The sequence below is a fragment of the Chlamydotis macqueenii genome, chromosome 5 (genome assembly GCF_036417535.1).
Source record: "Chlamydotis macqueenii isolate bChlMac1 chromosome 5, bChlMac1.mat, whole genome shotgun sequence".
Lineage (NCBI taxonomy): Eukaryota > Metazoa > Chordata > Aves > Otidiformes > Otididae > Chlamydotis > Chlamydotis macqueenii.
Genome location: NC_141560.1, coordinates 45008377 through 45019714, shown reverse-complemented (window position 1 = coordinate 45019714; position 11338 = coordinate 45008377). Strand labels below are relative to the sequence as shown.

The window sequence follows — 11338 nt, the reverse complement described above, 5'->3', positions numbered from 1 at the left end:
TGTCAGTCCAGGGATTTCCTAAAATATTTCCTAAAATATTTCCTAAAATAGTCATCAGTGTGTGACTGTGAACTTTACTCTGCTAAAATGAAGAGTAATGCAGTTCAGATTACATTTCCATGTAACTCCTAGCCTTGACTGGCTATGATTTGGAGACAAAGAGGTGGAAAGCTGTCTTTGATTCATTCAGCAACACGAGTGACTTCTAGAACATCTTATTCAATACAGAAAGAAGGAATAACAGTGCCAGTGGGTTTAAAGTTAGCTCTGAGGGTACCTGAGTACTAGTACGGTCTAGAGACAGAATCTGTACGTTCTATAGTTCACTTTCCTTCTCTATGCATGGAAAATGTACTCTGATAGAAAACAAGTGTGTATCAGAGACCAGACAATTCCCCAGATACGTAAACTTCAGCAAATGGTTCACCAAGAAGTGCTTTGCTGCAAGAAGAGGTTGTAACAAGAGATTGCTGCAACAGGATGCTGGTTTACCTCCTACAAGCATTTCTTGCTAGGTCTGCTCACTGCTTCCAACATCCACTTCTGTACAGGTGCACTTCAGCAAGCAGCAGATCTGTTAAGCATTCTCAAAATGAGTAAGTGTTGCTTATGCTACTGTTGTTTTTTTTTCCCCTCTCTGGCTGCTGGTCACAAGGCTCGTGAGGGCACCTAAAACTCTCAGGCTGTCAGAAATTATGGAACACAGGAAATGCTCCTGATATTACGAAACATCAAGAAACACAGAAGAGGAAACAAAAATTCTACCTAAGTAGAACCATAAGCTGAGAAGATGAAAGATATCTTCTCAAGGGAAGACACAGGCATGCGCTCACTGAGTAGTAATGTGTTGTCTGCTCCAAAGCAACAAAATACTGTTGTGACCTTCTGTGCTTTCAGTGACTTAAAGAAAAAAGTAATCTATCATCTGAAATCCCAACAATACAGTACTCTGGAAAGTTATCCAGGAACAAGAGCTTCCTAGGTGGTATGAGTCAAACTGAACACTTAAGGGAAGAGCCTCCAAGAAAGAGAGGAAGCGCATGGCAGCACAAGCGTGAGGCTGATCCAACTCTAGAGAGCAGCATGAATGACAGTATGAAGACAAGAGATGCTATAGATCACAGTGACAGCAATAGCACAGCACGGAGAGATGCCCAGAGGCTAAACTGGCTATTGAGGATGCAAAAGAAGTTCGCTTCCTGCTAGGATCCCCATTGGCTGGCGCAGTTTTTTTCAGCCCTGGCAGAGCAGGCTTTGCTGGTATATCTAGTGGTGGCAGCCCTCCTGAAGAGGCAGAGATAAGGACAGGCACTGGTGGTCTCTGGACTGGAGAATGGATCTGAAGATGCTCCTAGTCTTCACTGCGTTTCTGCTTCACGCTGCCCTGGGCTTCCCTATTCAGGTGAGAGCAGCTCCATGCAACCATGCTCTGTCTTCTAATTGACCTGTTCTTCCTGGAGTGAAGTGCGGAGACTCCTTTTGATAAATTTCCTGCAAGAAAAATATTACTAATATGATAATATATGAAGCCAATTCAGTAATTTAGTTCCTCCTGGCCTGATTTTGATACTACTGTTGCTGCATTTGTAAGCTACAGAAAAATAATACCTTTTACCTGTTGGTTTTGCAGGAGAGCTATGGAAACAGCACAGCAAGTAAGTAGGATTTATACTGTATTTTAAAGACAACTATTAATTCCTCAGTGTGTGTCACACATGTGTTGGTGTGTGAGTGACTTGGCTTTAGAGCAAGTGAAAGGACTGACTCCTGATTTGTTCTTGGGCTGGGTGCAGATGCGTTTTCCCACAGATGTGCTTTACACATACTTTTGGGGTACGGTTTGTTAGGTTAATTTTAATGTGCTTTCACTGCCTTGAAAATAAGTTGTTAATAAGACATTTTGATACCTTTCCATTAAGTTGAGTGTTAAACTGAGTGAGATTTTAACTACGGCAAGAAACTGCCAGGTCGGGGGATGGTGTGTTCTGATAGGGAGAGGCCTTGGAAAAAATTGCTTGACATAGAGCAAGTAAGTGGCTAATGAAAATGGAACAATTCTTCTTTTGAGCTGTCATTTACAAGAGATGTTGTAAAATTACTGCTCAGTATATTTGGAGCCAGCCAAGGAGTCAGTTGCTGGGACTCAAAGTTGCAGGGTTACTGGGACAAACACGTACAATGAGTTTTAATTTACCATTGTTACTGCTTTTTATGCCTTTTCAGTATTTACAGTGCAGGGAAAAAGTTAACTATACCATTTTGAAAGTTGCGTCACACCAGATGTTCATGTGATGAAGCAGATGCCTTCTGTGATGTCTCATTTGGGTTTTAAAAAGGGGTTGCAGGCTTTATGTGCCTAGGACTCTGGAGCTTACTTTCCACTGACTTGGACTAGTCAGTTAATCTAGTGTCTCCTGGGTGCATGAATTCTGAATCTGGTCAACCCATCTCAAAAATGTGCTTCCCTGTAGAATTTTTTTAGATGACATAGATTGCTCTGATGCAGCTGGTGGGAACAGACCGAACTTTTCTGTAACACACCGCCATCATCACAGTGGACTTTCATTGCCATGTAACCGGAGTAACAGTCTGGAAAGAGAGACTAAAGCCTTTTTGGCTCAGTAAAAGTAATTTTGTTCCAGCTTCTAGACAGATTCTTAATGGGAGGAAGTCCCCTCAGTATATTTGGGCAATAACCACTGTGAAGAGGGAAAGGTGCTGCTGCAAGGTGTGACAGAGCTTGGTGTATCTAAAAAGACAAGGAACACGAATAGGGTTAGAAATAAGAACTATTTGTGTTCTCTGTGTCTGTGTTGGATCAGAAAAAGAATAATGCTTTATATTTTGACAAGGAATAGTGCAATTATTGGCAAACTTGAAGAGATTGCTAGAAAGGCTTGCGGCATATCCATCATACTTAAGAACAGGTCAGACAAACTGTGGTCAGGAATAACACAGATAAAACTTGTTTCTGCCTTAGGGAAAGCAGAGAAACTGGATGACCTTGGCGGTCCTTGCCATTTCTAAACTTTTGTGATACTATAACAATAAAGTTTCTGCTCAGAAATTTATATATCGGCTCAGATTTTCACTTCCATGTTTGTACGTAGAAACTGACACTTGGTAAAAATCAAAAGATGTCACAGTAGAAAGACACCTTAGGACTCTGAATGGTTCCAAGCTGCTGTCAGGTACATACTGAAGCTGAGATTATTTGCCCCATGTTAAATTATAATCTTCATACCACTTTATAACGTTACTCTTTGAGACTGTGAAACCAGAGAGGATTGTTGAGCTGGTGAGCCTGCACCTGTTGCAGTGAAATCTTGGGACAAAGCATGTTTTTGTCCCTAGTTTCCTTTGTCATTTTCCTCACTGAAGCTGGTAAAATGCTTTGCTGATTCTTAGATGGTAAATGACCAGGATTCTGTTCCTCAGCACGATCTACTAGGAATTTTCATAGCTGTTTGTCTAAACATCAATTTAATTTCTGTGCCTATGCATTGGTTAGTGCACCTCATTCCCCTCCAAGCGAAGGGACTGGCCAAAGGCATTCCCACACCTGAGGAGGCCTGTGCTATTGAACACTGTGAAGTTGCATTCATAATGTAATTTGCTCCTTTTTCTTGTCTTTTTTCTTGCTTTTTTGCAGCAACAGAAGCTACTGAGGTAAGAACAGCTGAATCAGCTCTTTTGATCACTTTGGGGTTCAGCATTGTGGAAAGTGAGGTTAAGACTCGTGCTCCACCTGTATCTCCATCTGTGCAGGAAAGTCTTCTCAAATCAACAGTGTAACACAGTGAGCAGTTTCCATCCCTATTCCATTTATTGCTCCACAATCCCCATACACAACGCACATCCTAGGAATTTTTTGCCTTCTCTGGAGTCATAGAGAAAACTCACACTCGCTTTTTATTTATATTGGGCAACGGCAGTATCGCAATTTGTTTTGCTATAGACATGACCCCCACAAGTGGGTACGAGCCCCAGAGTTCCCTAGAAGCAGTACATGCCACAGCCTTTCACCACTGTGTTGTGAGGTGATACTGGGAGAATTTCACTGACAATTTCATCGACCTTGCACTTGTGCTAGTAGAGACATAAATAAGGCTGGAACATCTGAAACTTAATCCATACTTCAAATTGTGTTTCCTGAGTCTCCTATGCCAATTCCCTTAATGATATCCATATTTGCCAATACATCAAAGAAGAGTATCTACCACAGCATGGTAGTTCTTTACACTTGGCACAGTATATGAAAGTTCAAGATTGCAGCGGTGAAAGATACTTTCAGTGGTAGCTTGGACACTTTTGATTCTTTGTGTATTGTTTAATATTTATGTTATAATAGAAAGTGTGAGATAACACTAATTCATTATTCTTGCAGATTACTACACAAGAGGATATATATGGTATGTATTCCATCTAAACATAAGTATTTGATAGGATATACTGATAGCTACCGAGTTACTCTAGAAAATGACACAAGCTTAACAGAAATTAATCTTAAGGAAAAAAATTTGAATGAATGCACTCACCATAATATTACATGCAAAGCAGAATCTCTTTGTCTTGGCTGATTGCTTAGCCTTGCTAAAAAAGTCAGCTGTGACTTTTGCTAAAAGTAGCTCTTCTTAGATAATGTCCTGACTTAAGTCACTTCCAAATGTTACAAAGAGAGGAGAGGCCATGTGCTTGTGCTTTTTATTGATGTCAAGACTCATTGCATAGTGCTCAGAGTTGGCCGATTCTACTTGTAAGGCCTACGAGTCCCTGATGCTGGTCTTAGGTGGGGGCATCAGTCTGACCCATGGAATAGGAATGCAGTTCCAATTTCATTGGTTTTGAAGGATTTATTGAAAAATAAGAGGCTAGCAAGTCCAGCAGCAGCAGTAAGCAGCAGGACTGCTCTCCATCCTTTTTTGCCTCCGGTGTCTTATGTTGGGGGTTTGAATGTAAACTGTGCATGCAGTAAGAAAATCTGAGGGCACGGAGGGAGCCATGCAGCCAGCTGGCCACTTGAGTGGGACAGTACAGAATTACGAGAGCCAAAGGTCCAGGCCTTAAAATGCAATGGCTAGTTAAAACAAACAAAAAAAAAAAACCAAAAAAAAAAAAAAGAAAGAAAGATTGAAAGACAATGGCTCTTGGGACTGGATTAATGCCAAAATAACCACAGCTGTTGGAAGGTTCACAAGATTGTGTCACTGAGCAAATACCTATATGACTGAATGCCATGCCAGTCCCTAAATAGGCTCTCTAAGTTTTACATGCATCGCTGTAATCAGGACCTGATTTAAGTGAGCTCCTGGAAACTCATCAGGTTAAAAATAAGGATTCGTATTTTCCCTGGGAATAAGAAAGTAATACTCTTGTATTTCTGCTCAGAATCTCCACTGCCTACAGAGACTGAGTTCGAGGATGAAGTTATTTTTAACAGAATTCTGAAAGTTAACAAAGGTAATGTCATCAAGCCTTGCATATAATGGGTCTCACTTTCATGCTTTTTGGGGCTATTGGGGGAGTTACAATGTCTTACCACAGCCTGTGTAAATATTTTTCCCATCTTACACACATGTCTCTGGACATAAAAGACGTCCAGAGACAGGCCACAGGGACTACTTTGTCTGTGTGGTCTGCTGAAGCCCCATGGCATCTCAAATCTATACTGTCAATACTGAAGACGACAACAAGTGTGAAGGCAACTGAACTATCCAGGCATTTTTTTCAGCTTTAGCTCTTGACATTTTTGTTGTTCTTAGTAAAAACAGAACTTTGATATTTGGATGCTGGATTATTTAACTGCCTTTTTCTTGAATCCAAGGATTACTTGCATTCAGTCATCATATGGCTTTGTAGTACAGACTCCTAGATAAGCTATGCTCCAAATTCATGTTCCTTGATTCTCCAGACTTTCCCCTTTCTATCAGCTTGTCTTTCTCACATTTTCCCCTTCATCCATCATTCAAGATGCTTTACCTGTAGAAATGGACACCAAACATTCCTACAGTTTTCTCTCAAAAACATTCACTTCTCTTTTTGGTTTTCTTGCCCTCTTGGGTTTACTTATTGGCACCTCCTGCCTTTGCCTAGTACCCTTCCTGGGCAGATATCATTCAGTGTCACATGATGGATGAAGAAATAATACCAAAATACAGCATCCCTCTCACTATTACAACTGCTTTCACTCATTTCCAGTCTTGTCTCAACCTTTTCCAATAGAGTTGGAGCTTCCCACCTCTCCCTTAGCTAAGGACACAGCAGCAGAGGTAGGGAAGCAGATAACATCCACCTAGCCCAATAATCCATTTCTCATACTAGCCGGGAGCAGAAGGCTAGGGAAAAATAAAAAAGGAGGATGAAGAGAGAGTGACATTTTTCCAGGTGTGCTTAGCCCCCATCCAGCAATCTATGGCTCAGATTTTTCCACCTTTTCTCTCTCACCATAGACAGCTCTCAGTACTTGCAAGAAGGTGACATAGTTCCACGAAGGACTCGCAGTGCCATCAACTGTCGGAACTGCAAATGGCCCCAGTCCAGCGATGGGATCGTTCGTATTCCTTATGTCTTGGATCCTGCTTATGGTGGGTGCAAATTTCCTTTTTTTTTTTTTTTTTTAATAGAATGGATTTTATCCAATAAGTTTCAGGTAGAAACCTACTTCTAATGGCGACACAAACATTAAATCAATTCTAAGGATCTGCCTGTGCTGTGCAAGCACAGATGAATTGTAAATTACAAATAACTGAACAGGAATAAGAAAAGAGATCAAATTTCCTTGAGAAGGTTGCATCCATAATGTTTCAAGTCTGATCTCTTGGAGACACGAATGATCATTCCCTCTAACAATACCCTCCAGAATACTTGCCTTTATAATGTTCATGCCTATTGCAGTGTGGTTTCAGTGCCCTACTTTTCAGTAGCAAAATAGCTTCCCATAGCTGTCTCCAAGTGTACAATCAGAAGATACATGAACAATCACCACAGTAATTTAAAACAAGTAGTTAAGAAAAAAAGGCTTCCACCTGAAACCATTTGAATAAACATCTAGATAAAGAAGATCTTGTGCCAGACTACTGATATCTTAAATGAAATTAATTACTGAGCAAAGGCAAGAAAGAGCCTTGGTTAATCTTTCTGTCTCTCATTGAGCACAGGTGAGATTTTAATGGCACTTGCCATTATCCTTGTTTGACTCGTGAAATTAACCCTTTCTTCTCCAGAGGAAAGCCACGTAAAGGGGATTCATGAAGCCATGGCAGAATTTGAAACACTGACTTGTATTAATTTTGTGAAGCGTGAGACAGAACATGACTACCTCAACATTAAATCTGCTGATGGGTGAGCTGAATGATAAATTCTCAAGTTATTTCTATGTTGTTTTTCAATTCTTCACTACACTCATTCTGTGTGACCTTAGAGAGGAAAGAGAAGTAGATTTAGAGAAGAAACTTTGTTTTATCACAGTGCTGAGGTATCCTCCTTGGATACCTTGCTAGTGCAAGGACTCAGCAATTACGTCAGGGACTCAGTAAAACGGTGAAGTGAAGCAGATCGTGGGAAAGCAGTATTAAGATGGAAAGAATACCCAAGCTCATGTTTTCTGTGTGGTACAATGCACACTTGAGTACAATGTATAACAAGTTACTGTTGGTCTTATTTGCACAGACAAAAACAATTTCTGTTTATTTCCATTTCCATTTTCCAAACAGTTCTCTGAATCATACAGTTAGCTGTGGAGGTCAGAATTAAAGCCTATCAGAGAATTGTTCAACATCCATTAGCTTGAAAGTGCTATTTGTATTAGCTCCAGCTCTGATATAGAGTGCAGTATTTTGGAAAAAAAAGATGTTATTTATAGGGAGTTAAAGTCTCTATGTACAGAAAGCCAGAATGCAGGAGCCTCCATGCTAATGACGGACTTCCGGAAGCTTAAGTGATGACCATACTTTGTAGTTTTCTACTCCATGGTCAATTTTGCCCTTCAGTAAACTCTGACTACAGAGTGGGAAGGACAGAATCCTTCCACTCCCACAAGACACGTGTGAAGCAAGGTTCTCTGTACTGTCCCTTTCCTTGTCTGACAATAAAAATCCCACAAGTCTTCTATTTGTGTTCAATGCCTCTCTCAGCTGCTGGTCTCACCATGGGAAAGTAGGAGGTGGACAGAGTCTCTCTGTGATGAAAGGAGGCTGCATGTGGAAAGGAGTAATTCAGCATGAACTGGACCATGCTCTCGGCTTTTTGCATGAACATTCTCGAAGTGACAGGGATGAACACGTAAAGATCATGTGGGAGTACATCAGTCCAGGTAAGTGCCTTTGAACTCCTCAATGTAGAAAGTGATGTAGATAAATCCTACTGCTCCCGGCTCTTCCTCCTTCCTTGAAGGGAGTAGATAGGAAACATACTTTAAGTACAATATAATCTATTACAGGTGACAGATCAGACTTCAGGAAATTTGAAAACTCCAATAACCTGGGTCTTCCCTATGACTATTCCTCAGTAATGCACTATGGCCCGTAAGTAGCAGCATGACATTGCTTTTGTTGGAACTCAAATCTTACATTAGAATTAATTTCTGTAATAGCCCTCTCATAATTACCAGTTTCCTCATTTCCTGCTCTGAGAAAAACATTGTGAGTCAGTTCAGACAAGTCCCTCCGTAAGATTGATTCATTACCCTTTAGCTTTCCGTTAAGGAGCCTTTCATAGCTGAACTTGGGGGCAAAGGAGGGCATCTTGAGATTGATTCTGCTATTTAAACAGCACTGTTTGTTAGTCACAACAAAAACTTGTGTACAATTCTTTTTCTCCTTCCAAAGCATACCTGAAAGAAGTAATTGTACTTAAAGAACAAAATTTTTTCATGTTTTTTTTTTTTTTGCAGATACACATTCACTAATACCACTGGGAAAGCAACTATTGTACCAATTCCTGATAGATCAGTACATATTGGACAGAGGTTGGGACTGAGCAACTTGGACGTGGCCAAAATCAACAAACTTTACAATTGCAGTAAGTATCTCAAAGCTATCCTTTCATCTTCTACTCAGATCCTTCAGAGAGACCTTTGGACACATTGCAGAGGCAGCAGTTTCTCATCAAAGACTGTGAGACAATTCTCCTAAATTTATGGTACCCATTAGGGTTGCTTTGGGAAAGAATGCAAAGATGAAGCTGGAGGCACATTGTAATTAGTGGGAAAATGCTTTCTGCTTCCAAATTAAATTGAACACCTTCACTGTTGGTGTAAGTGGCTGCTGTGCAACTGGCCTAACTGCATACCACATTGTATGCTTCACTGGACTAATTTGGTTTCTTACAGCTCTAGAGACAACTATAAACCCCGCAGAGGGCCAGTCATCTCTGTTCCTCATTGCAGTTTGTATTTAAGACCTGAGCCAAACAAAAGAGTTGTAGGCTACTCTGAACTGGAACAGTTTCATGATGCCTTGTCCAGTTTTCAAATGTTTAAGCTGCCATTCTAAATTTGTGTGTATTTTAAACTCTTTAATTTTAACCTGCTAGAAGAAATTATCCCATACAATCAAGAGATATCTAAAGTGAAAAAACATGATGAAAAGGTATTACCTCTTGCACAGAGGAAAATCAAAGTCCTCCTCATAAGCTTAGACTTTAAGCATTGCAGAGACATCATATTTGCACTTGACTCTTCTAACATCACTTGACTTTCCCATCTCAGTGGAAAAGATGTCATCAATTGCAGTGAAGTGAAACCTCATACTCTTTATAGAGGTGCAGGAGATCCCGTGCTGAACTACAGAGCTCATCAATAAAAGATAATGCTTTTTCCATGCACTATTTTACTTTCCATTTTGATGCAGATACTTATGCATTATGTGAAAATTAGGGCAACATGATTGTTCATTTTAACTAAGATGTACCAGCACCCTGAAATGAATGCTGGCTGATCAGAAAATCAAGATCAGTCCATTCTCAAGACATTGCAATTGTAAATGAGTGCAAGCTTCTGCAAGCCCGGTGCTAAAGCAAATATTGTTTCTCTCTCAGGTCGCTGCAGCACTATTATTGATGGAATATCTGGGTCCCTGAGATCTGCCAATTACCCGAGAAATTACTCAGATAACACCAACTGTGTCTGGCTCCTCCGAACCCGATCCAGAAAGGTAATGACAGGTTAATAGTGGTCCTGGTATATGGCTGAACTTACTTCTTTCTATATTAAGCATTTTACACTTTGTCTGCATACCAGTTGCCAGCTGAGATCATTTCCATGAGAGAGATTTCAGACTAGTCTCTACTTTTTCATGTCCTTAAGCCAGGCATGGGCAAAGACAACTGCAGAGTTGCAATTTTGAAAAACCTCCATACGTTTGGCTTCAGGTTTGCAAAATCGAGACAAAGCAGTCTGAGCATTCACTCACAGGCCCGTTAGATCTGAACCCTGCAATTTCAGGGAATGAGAGGCAAGTCTCGGTAAGCAGTTCCAGTTCGGGCTTGGCTACAGCTTGGATTCTGTTTTAAAGGACACTCCATGAAAGAAGTCACATACATGTGTATTAAAGGCTCCTTTTCTCTTCCCTTCCAGATTATTCTGCACTTTCAAGCCTTTGAGCTGCAGACAACCAGAGGCTGTCAGGGTGATTATGTTAAAGTTTATGATGGAGCCACCAAGTCTTCTGCTGTTCTAATGGACAAGACCTGTGGATCAAAGATACCAAATAACATAGTGTCTTCTAGTAATCTTATGCTCGTAGAGTTTGTCACAGATGGTGCTGTTACGGCTTCTGGTTTCCAAGCCAGCTTTACTTCTGGTAAGTCTGAGAATAAGAATGGCAAAGAAAAACAATCTGTGTCAAATCAACAGGTGTTCTACCTTCCTCTTCACATGACATTTGGAAAAAACATTGTTTATTTTTTGAGGAACTGATCTCTGCAAGAGCCACCAATTCCTACCTTGCTTTTGATATAATGGAACAATCTTACACTGATATTTATTAAATATTCAGGCAGATGTGGCCACGCTCAGGACAAGTACTGTTAGCTAGGTGATTCACTGTTTGCTTTGCTGCTCAAACATATGCCGTTCTAAAGCATGTGCCAGTAAGGGTGCGATCAGTTTAATGTTACTGCTAGTATTACTGGCACAGTCAAAAGAGAATAAATCATAATGTAACATTTAAATATATTGCTCCTCTGAAAAAGATGCAGTTTTTAATCACACAGTTCAGAGGGTGAGACAGGTCTATGGTGAACCAGGTCACCCAGCCCCATGGTAAAAAAAAAAGGCGGTATTTCCACGGTCAGGATCCCTGGAATGTATCCACCTAAAATGCATTTTCTTCAGTCACAT

General features: G+C 40.5%; 1 protein-coding gene across 1 annotated transcript; it reads left to right on the top strand.

Moving 5' to 3' along the window:
• Positions 1 to 1333: 1333 nt before the first annotated feature.
• On the top strand, positions 1334 to 10915 carry LOC104487065 (astacin-like metalloendopeptidase). The gene is made up of 12 exons (XM_010129926.2): positions 1334 to 1402; positions 1631 to 1655; positions 3653 to 3669; positions 4388 to 4412; positions 5389 to 5460; positions 6450 to 6584; positions 7224 to 7341; positions 8133 to 8311; positions 8438 to 8522; positions 8891 to 9018; positions 10036 to 10151; positions 10574 to 10915. The coding sequence occupies exons 1-12, from the start codon at positions 1334 to 1336 to the stop codon at positions 10913 to 10915; spliced, it is 1311 nt and encodes a 436-aa protein (XP_010128228.2).
• Positions 10916 to 11338: the final 423 nt, after the last annotated feature.